The 15211-nt window shown below is 38.2% G+C and overlaps 1 protein-coding gene across 8 annotated transcripts in view; it reads right to left on the bottom strand.

Annotated features, from left to right (window-relative positions):
* Positions 1-15211, bottom strand: part of FRYL (FRY like transcription coactivator) — a 172055-nt gene that overhangs the window by 86029 nt on the left and 70815 nt on the right. For all 8 annotated transcript variants that reach the window (XM_082759737.1, XM_082759736.1, XM_082759738.1 and 5 more), the window contains 2 exons: positions 11310-11509; positions 4546-4599 (listed from right to left, as the gene is read on the bottom strand). In XM_082759737.1, coding sequence (XP_082615863.1) covers positions 4546-4599; positions 11310-11429 — 174 coding nt within the window. In that variant the 5' untranslated portion in view covers positions 11430-11509. The remainder of the gene's footprint in view (positions 1-4545; positions 4600-11309; positions 11510-15211) is intronic.

The following is a 15211-nucleotide window of genomic DNA, read 5'->3' as shown; positions in this document are numbered from 1 at the left end:
AATCTTTCACCTATCGGAAAACTTTATTCAACCAGTTTAACCAACTATTCAGGTCACAACATTTAAGTAGTATTTTTGACTATTTGAAAAATCCCTGACTAACACAAACAAGGACAGAGACCTTCCTCAAAATAAATAAATTATTACTCTGAAGTTTATAAAAGCATTACATCCCAGTACACAGTACAATCTATGCACAATGCAAATCTGAAGAGAAACTAGGTTTTATGAAGAATCTGGTTAGATTAATGAAATTATTTTAAAAATTATTATTTTGTCTGTCATTAGGACACTCAATAAAAAAGGATTCAGTGGAAAAATGAAGCATGCTTGCTGCAGGTGGGGAACTCTCTTTGAGATAACTACACAAAAAAAAAAAAAAAAGAAGGCATTTACAGAAAACACAAACCACACAAAGTCCAGTTAACACAAAAGAAAAAGAAACTAGAAAGACTGTGCAGGCTTGCTTATTGCCTTGCATCTCAGAATGAGGGCTACATTTTGAGTATAGCTTTATTCTTACACTGATCTATGTTGAAATTTTTACAGCATGCTTTGGAAACCAAGTATTCTGCAAGCCTGTTCCTTGCACACCGGTATCCATACAAAAGAAACAGCCAGTTAACTGACCAAAATACATCAGAGACTTCTAGAAATGGACACTGAAAAAAAAAAATCTCAATTTTACCACACTAAAATTATTGTGGTCTGAAATGCAGTGGTGCGTGATGAAATGGAACGCATACAAATCAAGATGTTGCTCAAGAGAAATTTCTGACAGGAAAGATGACTGAAAAAAAAGTTTATTGGAAAAATAATAATAGTGCTTTGGCAACAGAAAACTTATGAAGAGGGAGAGAATAGGAAAGAAAAGCTATGAGCAAACTGGAGACTCTTGTGAGTCATTATTAAAACTATCATCCTTCAGTAATAGTAACAGGAAGCAGCATCCTTCAGTAGGGAACAGCATCAGAAAAAAAAGAATTCAAAACACTAATTTGTATTGATGATGCTTAGAAAATTCTTCACCAAGGTTACATTAGCAAGAAATACATGTTTGCATCAGCCTGGGGTACTTAAAAACCTCTGTTGAGCCTACTAGCACTCTCTAATCATGAGAAGAAATTACAAGTTAAAAGCATTAAGACAGATAGACAGGAATAAATATTCAGAAAGCAAAAAGAAAGAACCTTCCTCATGAGTTTGTAAACTGAAGGTATTAGTCTCAGCATAAAGCCATCAACATAACCTGGTAATCAGAATGAAAGCTAGGGATAAGCTCTTGCTGAGGAAGGGGTTATGTGTGCATCATCAACCATAACAATCCAAAATGTATTTTTCTTTTGTTTGACATGGGAATCATAATATTTTTTGAACAGAATGTATTTCAGAATGTCCTGTCCATTTCCATTCCCCCAAAATCATTTTAACACTGGCAAAATACGTTAATTACTCCTTCTCTAAAAACAGAAAGTTCTTTCTCTCTAAAAATAACAGGAATGTATTAACTAAGTTGCCCAGGGCTATGTTCAGTGCTTAATGCAGCAACCTCACACATAATAGGCCAGGAACAGATTCAATGAACACCCAGAGTACCCTGTGCTGCCAATGTAAAATTTCCCCACAAAGCACTTCTACTCCCCTTCTCTCCCCCTGAGCTCATGGGTTTATCGCTATAAAAGAAAAAGAAGAAAGCTGCATTTGAAACTTTCCTAAACTTTTTCTTTAGGTCTTCCTATATGTTTTCAAAGTACAATAATGCTACAACCATTCACAAACACTCCAACAGTTACACAGTTTACACCATCCAGGGAAAGAAGCTGTATCATATGCTTTAAGAATTGCCATTGATAAAATGCTAACCCAAGAAACTGGATGGGACTGGACACCAGTCATCATGACGTGTATTCCCCAGAACGAAACAGCAAAGTGCACTCCAGCCTTAAAGGCCACAACACATTGCTAAGAGCTGCACTATGCCTATCCACCAGCAACACTGAGACGTAAGGAGAGAGAGAGATGCAAGGTCCCAGATTCCAGCTATGTACAAAGTCCTTAAAGCATTCCACTTGTGCCTGGTCACAAACAAGCCTGAACTCAAGAGACACATCTACTTTCAGTGAAGTCACTGAGATGGCCAATATTTGCTTCTGTGTGATCACAAAGTTTCTGGTGTCTTAAGACAAGGGTAGGAAATTGCCAAGTATGATTCTTACAACAAACAGAAGAAGAAAAATACAAGCTATTTCAGTTTCAAGCTGTACAAGCAAAAATATTTTAAGAAATGCAATATATGCTCTGTAAAAATTCCTCTCCAATAGCTTCCTGATGCACCAGGAATGATTGAGCATTAAAGTGCTACAATTTTTAACAGTTCAGAAGCTTACCAAATAAAAATTTTCTTATTTTCCAAAATTTAATACCTTTAAGCTAAATTTAGATTTTTTGTTTCAATTAAAACCTTAATGACAAGTAAAAGAATTGTACTATTTGAAAATGAAAAAAAATATTGATTTTGCAGAGCAGGCTCTAATAGCAGTTCTGGTTATATTTCCAATTGAAACAAATTTCAGCTAATTAAATAGCTAGTTTACTTTTTCATGATAGGGAGAGGCAACACAACACACCTTCCTTTTCCATCCCTCTGGTCTTCACTTAGTGAGCTTAAAGAATGACTTAACTAGGTCCCTTGCTCCCAGAGTCCCTCCTGTGTTTCAGCCGCTCCCTTTTTATTAACACCGTACAACACTTACTAGCTCAGTACCGTATTGGTAGAGCTAAAGCTCAGACTCCATGTCCTAAACTCCAAAGATCTCTGAATGAACAAGGTGGCTCAGCAACAGCTCTGGCTTCTCTGCTCTTTCACTGGATGCAATGGCCATTCTGGATCCTCCTCTCGTGTATTTTCCCATTCTCTCTTCACTTTTCTGTCTTCCATACTGCAAACTACTGAGGGTTTTACATACCCAGCAACAGAGAGAAGCAGTCTTAATTTGTCAAACTATGTTCAAAATTACCTATCAAAATTCACCTTCCCTATCACCACTAGGAAGCCATTCTAAGTCTGATTCTCTCAAGATGTTTTTCAGTACCATTAAAATTCAGACCTTGATAAACCCAAATTAGATTATAAATATTGAAAGAACAAAATAAGAACTCAGATACATATATAAAAATCAGATTTCATTATTTTTCAGGCACTAAATTTTCTGAAAAATGTTTATTTCTATATTACAAATTTTCAGAAATTACATGCTTTGTTGTGTTTTTGTTTTTTAATTCTCTGCATTCAGCTTACTTGTAGAACCTATACATGGTTTAATATATGAATACTAGTGATTGACAAAAAAAATCCTTAATTAGGAAAGAATTCTAGGGGGAAAGTTAGTAGAAAAAATAGTAATACTACTGATTTACAGATTTCCTTAGATCATCCCTATCATTCAGATTATTTTCCTCTTGGTTAGCTCTAAAACAAATACTGGAGCAACCAAGGAACTTATGTCACATCCCCCATAAGCCATTTTTCTTGCTTGTGAGTTAGCTTTAATTTAGAAGATAATGGCCTTGTAGCACTTGGGATCAGAAAGCATTAAAAGTATGAGATATGGGGCAGGGAGGAGGTGTCTGGAAAATAAAATTATGCATCGAATGTCATGTGCTAATATCTGTTTTCTCTTATAGTAAGATAAAAAAAAAGAAAGAGGTGCATGGATGGTTCTTAATTGAAAAACAGGGACAGCTCCATACACTGCAATATCTAATAACTGTAATAGAGCAATAATGGAAAGTTTAAAAAAATTGAGGAGGAGATATGGACAGAATATTAACCTTCATAAAGTAACAGGCTACTCAATAACAGCTAAGAATAGGAACAGGCAAATAAGGGGGCACCATCTGGGTGCTGCCACTCCTTTGCAAGGAAGTGGTTAAAGGACAAAAACATGCTTGTATTAAGAAACAATTAGAAATACAGACAATAAACATGAATAAATTGAGCAAAGAGTTATTCCAGGTACAGTTCAGTTACTCTAAGTGAAACATAATAGCCTTATAGACTTTACACTCAAAAAAAGAAGTAACATCCTGAACCTGCCTTAAGCCTTCTGCCATAGAATTAAAAGGCATTCAGTAACTGCCACATTACTGAAATTAACTTTATTTGCTTGTAAAAGCAGAATGCCCAAACACCAAAATATTAATGATATAGGCTGAGGTTACACAAAGCCTGTAACAGGAATAGAAATAAACATAGTCTTTTTGTTCCTTACCGTATTTCAGCATCATTCCTCCAGCAGCTTTCACTGCCACTTTCAAATAATTTATTTAATCTTCTAGTTTCTTACTGTCATATTTTACATTGGAAAATAAAGTCTCTTTTTTATTATTAATTTTTTAACAACATTCAAAGTCTAAGTCTTCTAAAGCTGATTCAGGCACCCTAATGGTTATATTCTAAGCCACCACAACAGAAGAAACTCTATGCTACATAAAAAGAGGCCATCTTAATCCTATGCAAACTGCCTTTAATTACATGCCTCCTACCTGATCAAACTGAAGATCTTCACCTCTTTGAAGAGATCTGGACAAGAGCTTTTCCTGGAGAAAAAAAAGTAAAGGGAAATATGAATCTCATTATGCAATCAATGACAAAGACTCCTTTCTTGGTTATATTACAGAACAAAGAAATAATATAATAATATTTAATGTGAATATTTAACATGCATTATTTTTCAGCTAGAACCATTTCTGAAGATATGAAGTATACTCACAAAATAAAAAAACACAGATCTAAAATTAAGTTGGTAGCATAACAGTAAAATGACCTAATGACCGTCAAACAGAACATCTTAAAACAACTCTCCCAAAGAGCTGGGCCTAAAGAGTTGTGCTCAGTGAAGACAGCTGGCAATGTGTGCCACGCTGGACTTAGAAGGAAAGCCATTCCCTTCTGAATTAGGGAGCGGCGCTGGACTGAACAACTGCTCAGGCCATTTCCAATCTGCTCTTTTCCCTGAACTATAAAGGAAATGAGCTACAGAACCAAGCCCAGGAAAAGACGAATGTCAGTAATAACTTCCTTTACATTTGAAATACCCTCATATGGTACAGAAATGATACAGTATTATTGGAATTTAATTCTCACAATATTTCATTGCTACCAGTACCATAAAACATTATGTTAAAAGCAGAATTCAATTACATTCATGACAAAATAATTGAGTGAGAATTACAGCTTTGAGGAAAACAAAACACTCACGAACTGTAATAGGTACAACTACAAGAAATAGAATTTTTAAATGCTCTTACTAGGGCATCCTGGAAAGTTAAAACCACAACTAAGTCCTGCATATAGGTTCTGAGGGGCAATGATTTACAGATTTACTAAACCATAAGCCAAGTGCCAAAAAGCAAGCTTTAAAGGCATACTAAAATTAAGTAAAATATATAAAGATGAGCATTTCCAGCTAATTAAAGAGATGTTGAAGTACTTTTCACTGGAGGAGCTGCCCAGGGCCTGCTGTGGGACGCAGGGGAGGCGTTACGCTGTCAGCAGACCGCCAGGCCGCTCCGCTCCCACAGGCTGTGCCCAGCTAAGGCAAAGTAACTGCTCAGCAGCTCAGGGACAACACCCATGCTGTCAGGCTGCTGCCAGGAATGTAAAAAGTCAATATTGGGTGGCCTTTAACTCTTGCTGGACTGAAACAGACAGACTATACAGTAAATGGATTCAAATGGGGATTGGGTGTTTTTTTGCAGCAGATAGGAGAAGTTTCAAAGAGTAATGGGCACGTTCAAATTTTGTTTTCATTAGAATTCCCCCCCTCCACCCTTTTTTTGGCTGCAAAGGAAACTTCTGCTGTAGGTGAATTCATGTTACCCATACCGTGCTTCCAGATAAACTGCACAAATAATTGTAATCTTATTGATAAAGGGGGAACATGAGAAGTGTCCCACCCTATATAAACATCATATATGGCTGAACGAGCTGAGGGAAAATAACTGGAAAACTGTTTCCTGAGAAGAGGTGGACTTTCCTATAAAGCGAAGAAGCGACTTTCCCACTTGGTAGAAGTGAGGCTCCTTAAGCCTCCTCGTGACACAGTGGGTGTTTTTACCACAGTGCGACAACACTGCTATACAGGTGAACAAACACTGGGGTTATTATATCCATTGCATGTGCCTAAAACCAGACATAGCCAAACAAAAGAACACTACAAAATTAAAGTGAAATGATCCAGAAGTCTTTAGACAAGGAAGTTGATAGCCATGTCAACAGACAGCACATTATTTTTAAGATACTTCTGAAAATTTAGCTTGTTCTGTTTTCCCATTTGTACTAATTAAGACTTCTGTACATCAAGTGTTGATAAGATTTCTAAGATTTTTGTATCAGAAAGAATGAAGACATTACAAGTTCAGCATACTGTCTCTATATTTTTTTTAACAGCATTAAAATCTAACTGCCAAAAGGTAAATATCACTATAGTTAACACAATGCCTACCAAACAAATGTGACAGGACCAAATAAAGACTCTTTAACTCAGTCACAGGTTTATCAAGGCCTTTGAATTATTTGTATGGCTTTAAAGTTCATTTTCTTTCAATGTATTTTTTCCGACACTGCTTTGTCATTGTCCCAGTTGTCTCACGTGACTTACAAAAATCTATCCAACCGCATGAAGTAAAGGTCTGGAAACTTTCACCAAATTAATAATTTAAGATTTATCTCCCTGGCTTCCTGAAGTTCAGAGAGAGATGGAAATAATAGGTCTGCATTTATCTTTTACAAGAGAAATGAAAATAAAACACTATTGAATTAACCAAAGAGCAGTCTGCTTCTGCAGAGAAGCAGAAATGTCAACATATGGCAAGCAGCAAAGATCAGGATGTAGACGTACGTGCACTGTGCAAACAACCGCGCCGGTGGAAACAGGCAGCACCCATTGGCGCCCCTCCAGGGCTCCCCTGTGCCAGCCCCTGGTAGCCTGGACATCTCCGTGGGGCAGCGGAGCTGCTCGGGTAAAGGCAGCAAAAGCCGTGTGCTTGTTTCTGTCTTCCCTCACCTGCAAAAGCTACAGGTACCAAAGAGAGGAGTGATGCTGCCTTGCACCTCATCCCTTGCCTGCATAGTCAAAATGCTGAGCAGCACTTGCATTCGGTAAGTCAGGGCCCTGGACAGAAATGCAGTGTGTAGCATTTTACAGTTTTCAGACAAGCTTCTCAAAGTGCCTAGACAAGACTTGCTGCAGCACACGCTATCAGGCTTAGCAACGTTTACTTTCTCCATGATGCGAAGCATGTGCTAATGCCGCCAGCAGGTTTAAATATGGTACTGGCTTGGGCTTAAACATGAGACTGAACTGCAATTTAGTGAGTTAGCAGCTTACCCAGTTAACAGGGTGGTAACTTGGAGCAACCAGGTTAGACGGTCTGTTTGCCTTCTAGCCCTCTATGCTTGCATTCAGCCTGACAAAACACGAGGTAACTGAACCTGTCACTTAGCTTTTTCGCTACTGTAGTTTGTCTCATGCCTGGGAAGGCTGGTATCAGGCCTCTCCGTTATCCTCTCTCAGCTGTGGAAGAGCACCTTAGACTACCAGAACTCAAATCTTGTTTGAGCCCCTCTTCCTTTAAAATGATGTACTACTACAAAAGACTTAGAAGAATTGATTTAAAAAGTAATAAAAGAAGGTGTATTAACTTCAATGACTCCCTAAAAGAAGGCAATTCGTTCCCATGGTTACGCTTGGTACTTGAACACCTGTTCAAGTTACTGCACTCTGAGAAACCCTTCCAGTAACTTTGGAAACGGCAGTATTCAAATTTTGCAGGTAGAGAGCTCTGAATTAATCAGAGGCAGAGAAACCATTCAGTCGTTTTTTAAAATCACAACCCAGTTCCTGAATGAAACCCACGCATTTGGCAGCACACCTACCTTCCCTCTGCCCCCAGCCACTGTCCTGCTCCTAAGTTGCTGTTCTCTATCTGCTTGTATTCCCCTGCTGGCACGATCCTCTTCAAGTTTTAAAAATAGTGTCTAGCTCATAACTTTAATTGGTCTGTCTCCAAGCTCTATCCAACAGCCTAGCTTCATCTAACACATTAAACATTTATATAACACTATATATATATACACACACATATATTCTCTGTATAAACTTAATTATTTGCAGCCAAGTCGTCTGACAAAATTAAATCAAACTATAATAAGGGGCTTTCTTCCTGTAAAACCTTTTCTCATGTCTCAAGTCAGTACCTTTCCATTGCCCCTTCAGACTCCCATCATTTTATTTAAATGTCAAACACTAGAACAGAATATGCAGTATTTATCTCAAATCATACATACAAAAATAAAACCACTTCAGTACTTCCTTTCATTCAGACACCTTCAAGCATCCCCTTCCACCTCTTTGCATTATACAGGCTCAGGCTGTTTAACTTTTCCACAGCTTCTAGCACCTCTTTTAAATTGCTGAGTTTCTGCAGTCCTTCCTTCCTACCAATATAAAATCAAGAATGTTGGCTATGTAAGGTAATTTACACCTGACTGCATTAAAACATATTTTGTTTAAATAAATGTAAAAACTTAGCAAGTAAACCAGAACCAAATTGGCAGAACTGTTAAAGACTTTCACAAGTGACTATTACATTTATCTTGCCATCAATATTTAAGTTCAGAGATTTAACTCCAAACAGCCTGTGCCTATAGGAAAAATGCTCTTCAGCCCAACTGATAATAAAGGCGTTACAGTCTGTGTCATTTTGACCAAATGGCATGCTCCCTGCTATGTTCTACGGAAGAATGAATGGTAAAATGTTGTTTAGGCCCCTTTCAGTGGAGTTACTGGCTCTTCCACTGCCAGTATCACCCCCCCACATCTCTCCTCTCAGTTCTTCATGATGAGAGGTCTTTACCCCTGACCATTTTCATGCCTGTTTTCCTGCAAATACTTCCGTGCTTTCTAATCAGACCCTCCTGAACGCTTATATCATTTTAATGTCTATAAGGAAACGGTAAAGTCATGTTTAAATTGTAGGCTTGCCTGGTACACACACACATATATATATTTATGCACAATGTATACGTAAGTAGGTGTGTATAAAGAAACGTTTCTTTTTCTTCTGCCTTGGATGTATTATGTTTGTAGTGGAAGATGATTCGATCAGTGACACCACAAAACATGCTTTGACCCCTTTTTCTGTATTTTCAGGCTGCCTCATAACATTTTTCATAGTTTCAAAACTGGGGTCCAAGCACTCACACTCCCCTTTTACTTTAATTGGATCGCTCACAATAATAAACACTTCTGCAAGCAACTGTTGCAGAGGTCTTTCAATTTAGTTGGCTTTTTAGTTTTCATTTCAAATTATGTTTTATCTTTTGCCTTTGACTAAAAGGCTTTAATTTTAAGATTTCAACACCCAAAATTCATTGCATGCCAGATCTATTTTGTGTCCTTAACCAGCTTTGCCCAAGAGACAGTAATGCGGACATTACAGCTCCCTACATGCATGCAAGGAACTAATAAAAAAGTAAATTTCCTTCAAATAAAATAACTGAATTTGCATACAAATAAAAATGAAATGCACGTTGCAGGAAGTACTCCTGGTTGAACAACATGGATAATGACCTATCCGTTCTGATAGCAGTAGTTCTGTCCTATATATAATATTCTGATTTGAAAAACTGTGTATAAAGAAGCACTCCTACTTAAAAGCTAGCAGGTATAAATTAAGGACACAACACCAGCAAGAAGAGATCGCGAGAGGAATAGGCATACAGAGGATGGAAACAGGAGCTGTCATGAGAAGGAGACCTGCACATTTGAGTGTATGTCTTTCCAAACCCAAGACCAGAAACCTGGGCACTGCCCCATGGCTCGGCAATTGCCACAAAATCCATCTCACTGCAGTTACCCCTGCACGTCAGCCCTGTCACTGCCACAAGCACTCCATGAGCTGCAGGTTGCCACCTGCTCAGCATGGTTCTTTGTGGTAGAAACTGCTTGCCTGAAGCAACTACAAACAAGAGAAGGAATGAATAAATCGTTTTAGGAATTTGCTGTAGTACGACAGTTGCGAGGAGAAACATTTGACTTTTGACCACCACTGTATACTCAATTCAACCTGCATACAGCAAGCCATACTGCTGTACATTTCATTCTTTGTAATCATTTACTTATTTTACTTTTTTATCTCACCTTCAGTGCACAGAATGGCGAGGTGATTACAGCAAATGGTAACCAAGGTGTGCATCTGTTGCGTTAAAAAATTCAAGCAGTATGTAGGAAATAAGGCAGGGGAGCATGGGATGGATGGATTTTTCTAGCTATTCAAAGCTATTTGTAGGAAATAGACACCTAGAACAAAGGTTTCCTTGACAATATGCCTTTAACATAGCATGATTTTGATACCATGCCTTTGGCATAGCAGGGTCATGAGCACAGCCCACTTGCGTTTTATGAGAGAAGGTAGTCCACAAAAACAATGAAAACATTCAAAACATGCTTATGCTGTGGAAGTATGTTAAATAACTGCAGGTACACAAAGTTAAAAGGTTATTAACATTTTAAATTTAAAATTTTTGCAATTGTATCCAGTAAATTAGTGATTTTGTAAAATAATTATTTTAAGACTAATGGGTGCCTTTATGTTTCCATTTAACTGTAGGACTGCAAACTACTTGAGTACATTAAAAAAAAAAAAAACACCTTAAATGGATACTGAGTCATAGCTCAAGCAAACTAAAGATCACAACTGAGTGAAGTTTCCAGTTTAAAAATAAATCATTTATTTCAAGAGCATGCTGTCTGCATTACAAACAGAATTTTACCTAATCTCTGATAGATACTGGCTACTACATTCTTCAAAGTGTTGATGTCACTGCTAACATTACTTGGCAAAACACACCAAACACATCTTTCCTTGAAATTATACTTTCAAAAAATTGCTATTTCAAAGAAATATCAACAGGAAACATGCTTCATAGTGTATTAATGTAGGAACATTTTTTTTGTTGTCACTATTTCCTTTTGTAACTTTACAGAACTTTGGAATATTAAGAGGCCTCGTTTCCAGTAACCACTTAAAACAGCTTTGAAGGAAGTCAATAAAACATAATCCAGGCAGCAACCCTGTTTGCAGAGGCCTATTTATTGTTAAGTAATCCCTTAGAAAAGTCAACAATATCTGCCGATGTTTTTTTAGTAGCCATATATATGTTGGCCATAATATATTAGCTTGTTTCAGAAAAAAGAAAAGCAGGACCATTTCAAGGGATACTATTGGAAAAAGAAAGGACTCACCAAAGGTTCAGCCATTACAACTTCAATTTTCTTTTCAGCTTGAACAGCAAATTCAGCAAAGAGGCTTTTGATGACATACTCGCCAGGTTTGACATCTGGATCAATAGTAATGTTAGACATGATGATGCCTCTCTTTTCCCAGGTGGAAACAACACTTGGAGAAACTCTGCGTTTATTTACTCTGCTGGGTGGCGTGGAGGCTATAGGAAAAAACAAAAAGAAGAAAAAAAAAGCTATAAATCAGAGCTTCTAGACACTGTCACTTTTTTTTTCCCATTCACCACATACACGTATTCACATAGTAAAGTTTGTAACCTACAAGGAGGAAATAACTAGTTTATAACATCCAACAAGCCTATTTCAATTTTTACTTTGCTACTTTTACTTTTGATAGGGAATTCCACTCTGAAGTTGCATAAGGGAGCACAATGTAAATTCTTTCTGTTACTGATAAAATGCAGAATCGTCTAAAGAAGTATGAACAGCCCCATTCTGTACACAACTGGATGATGGTCATGATAAAGTTTAGAGCCATGAATGTCTGGACTCTTCAGTTCAAGTATGATTAAAAGTCAAAAAGGTGCAATTTAAAGGGCTATTTCTATATTGAGAGACATCTGCTTGACTTGATTTTTTATAAACTATCTGTTAAGTTCAAAGCTCTACTTGGTCTCCATATATCTTCAAAAGAAGTATTTCTTGGTACTTTTTGTCACTGAGCTAAAAAAAAACAAGCTCCTTCTAGACATCATACTCACTATTTTTTCCACTCTCTAGTGACAAACCTGAAAGATTTGCTCCTTATCAGAAACATTAATTAACTGATCAATGTACACGGTATACCACTGGATATACTAGTCTCTCTTTTCAACAGTTAGAGCTTTCACTCCTACACTGAAATTGCCAATATGCTACATTTGTATAATATTTATCCAGTTTTATTTCTCCTAAGCACTCAAAAGTATCTCTATATTATTACAGCTAACACTCAACGTGAATGCAGTATCAAAAATCTGATATCACAACTCACTTTTGTGTTTAATACATTCATGACAATTAAACAATCACAATTTTTGTCTTGCACACAATAAATCAAAATATTTATTGGTATCTCTAATGATGCCACAGATCTACCCAGAAAATCTGATATTTCTCTAGTACGTTCCATGTCTGTAGATTTTTTTAAGTGATATTAGTAATTGATATCAAGAAGTCTTTCCTATTGATACTAAGATTTTCTTTTCCTATTATGGTTGTATAGAGGGCTTAGTCTCTGTCTATTTTACTGTATCACATACTGCAATTTGCCTCGATAGACTTTTTGTGGTTAAAATGTGTCAAGATGCTCTTGGCCAATTTTGATTAACATTCAAGATTTTCATTTGTTTCATTTGTTCGTTTATAAATGTGCAATTCCTATTAGCTAAATATTATCCACAGTTTTCATTGAACATTTTCTTCACCTCTTTCATGACAATACTGGTTACCACAAAAATGAAGACTTTTGGTCCTTCACTTAGACCCCTCCCCAGTTTGCCTCCAAGCCATTCCAGATTTCTCCTGTCACTTCAGAAGGTTATGTTTTACATAATGCAGATAGCCTCAACTTCCATAAAAAGTACCCATTTATCAAATGCAGTACAGAAGTTATCAACTAATATTCAGCATAAGTGAAAACACAGGAATAGCCGTAACTATCTCAGTCTGTAATGAAAAAGGAAGATTTCTTTGTTTAAGCTTGTTAGTACATGACCTGTGTTTTTCCCCTAAGTATCTCTTGCCCAAACCTGCTGCTTGATCAAACCACCACTGTTAAGAAAAGATAAGCAGTATAGTTTGAGTAGGATTTATTATTTCCCGCATGTAAGTTGCCATATGCCCTCTTAGAGGCAGGAAGGAATAGCCAAGGTCACGCAGCCAAGCTGCCAGTAATCAGGGCCACCTTAGGAAGGACCCAGCTCATGTTCTGCACACCATGTGCCACAAAGTGCCTCCGAACACCCTGTAATGCTTTAATCAACTCTTTGATCTTGGAAGCAGAGGTCCTAGAAGACACCGAAAAGCATGTGCCACATGATGCAGGCAATGAGACTTTGGAGATGCTGCTGTGCTCCAGATCCCTACCGTGGAAATTTCCTACAGCGAAGTACACAAAGGCTTTAGGGAAGAAACCAAAGTGCACAGTACAAAGAAAGACAACAACCCAAAACATCCGACTTCAAAGAAAAAAGTCTTTCTTATCCCAAATCTGATGATTCGCTCATCCCTCAGCACAGGGCATAAACATGTTGGGCACTTGAAGAAAAAAAGCAAACATACACACACATTTTGTTTCACTACAATTACTGCACGCATCCTCCAAAATGCATGCTTCTGTCATTCTCAAACCCTAAAGCTTCGGAAGGCAGCAAAGGAAATGATAAAGATCCATTAGGGGTCAAGAATGTGAGTACAGAGGTTTGAGGAGAGAAAAGAGGAAAAGAAGGAATACATCCTCCCTGGCCACAGCAGGGAGCAAACAGAAACACCAAGTTTCTGAGCTTTACAAAACAGAAAAATGTTGCAACACAGAGAGATTTTGAACTCGCCTTTCATATCTGTCTAGAGATGAACAAAAACCAACAACAAAAAAACCACCACCAACAACAAAAACATCACACACACCAGTTACCTGCTTTGTAAAGACAAGCAACTTTATGTACTAAGGTACATAATGAAGTACCTAACAGATATTCCACCTTTCTATCCCAATAGAATATGCACTTAAGAGTGCATTGACACAAAACATTTCTGTCTCCAGTTTTTAAAAGATGGCCTTATAAGCCCTTGTCATTAAAGAATCAGGAAAACATTGAGAACTGATCATTGTCAGAGAACAACACGGTGAGATGCCCCCCCTCAGCCTCCCCGCCTCCAGCTCGCAGCCTCCCCTCACAGGAGGGGTGCCTCAGGCCCTCCAGCACCCTGGTGGCTATCCGCTGGACTCCTTCCAGTGTGTCCATGTCTCTAATGTTTTATGCTATTAGCTTAAACACACAAAGTTTCAAAGCTACAACCAGCTTCTCTTGCTAGGGATGAGCTTCTGAGGCTGTTCATGTTGACCTAGAAGCAGTGGAAGGCAGGCAAAGGCCCAGGCCGCCTCTCACACACCTGCAGTGCTGCTCGTGTGACAGCATGAGAAAACCAGACAGAAACCTAACCCTGGAAAGAAGCAACCAGTCCAGCTTCCAGAACCAGTGCAGAGATCGCAGTGGGCAGAGGGCAAAGTCACAACGCCAGGCTGCAGCACAGCACCCTTGGATCCCCACAGACCCCACTCCTCGGCTATAGCTTCGTGCAGCCCCCTTTGATGGGGCGAGCAGCACGATTATCAGAGGATGCAAACACCCTCAGCCAACTATTTTCTGCTCTCTGCCACCCTCCTGTGCAAACAAGCACTGTGTGCATCTCTGTAAAGAACAGACGTGGAAAAAAGCAGCACACGTATTAGTTTTTTTGCCAGGTTAATTTCGACACCATCACTTCTCTAATTTGTTCACCACACGGCCACATGTATTATTGTGACAGCACCTTGCTTGACATGCCACTGCTGTGTTCACACACACACCCCAATGCTTGAACCTCCTCACCCCACCCCAGCCCACAAAAAAGGAAAAGAAAAAAAAAAGAAGAAAAAGGGAAACGAAAGAAAAAAAAGTCAAACTGCAGCAGTTGTAAACACTGCCATGAGCAGATTATAAATACCTTAGATTTGCTAAAGTGCCGGCACATTCAAATAGCTGGACAAAAGGCTAGGATTTACTACTTTCATCTACAAACTTGCTGAGGACTCTTAATGATTCCTACCCTGCATCTGACAATGGCTGTGGTTTTAGCTGCTATGTAAAACCAGTACATTAGTT

The sequence above is a fragment of the Aythya marila genome (assembly GCF_965140915.1).
Source record: "Aythya marila genome assembly, chromosome: 4".
NCBI lineage: Eukaryota > Metazoa > Chordata > Aves > Anseriformes > Anatidae > Aythya > Aythya marila.
This window is presented reverse-complemented; position numbering and strand designations above follow the sequence as displayed.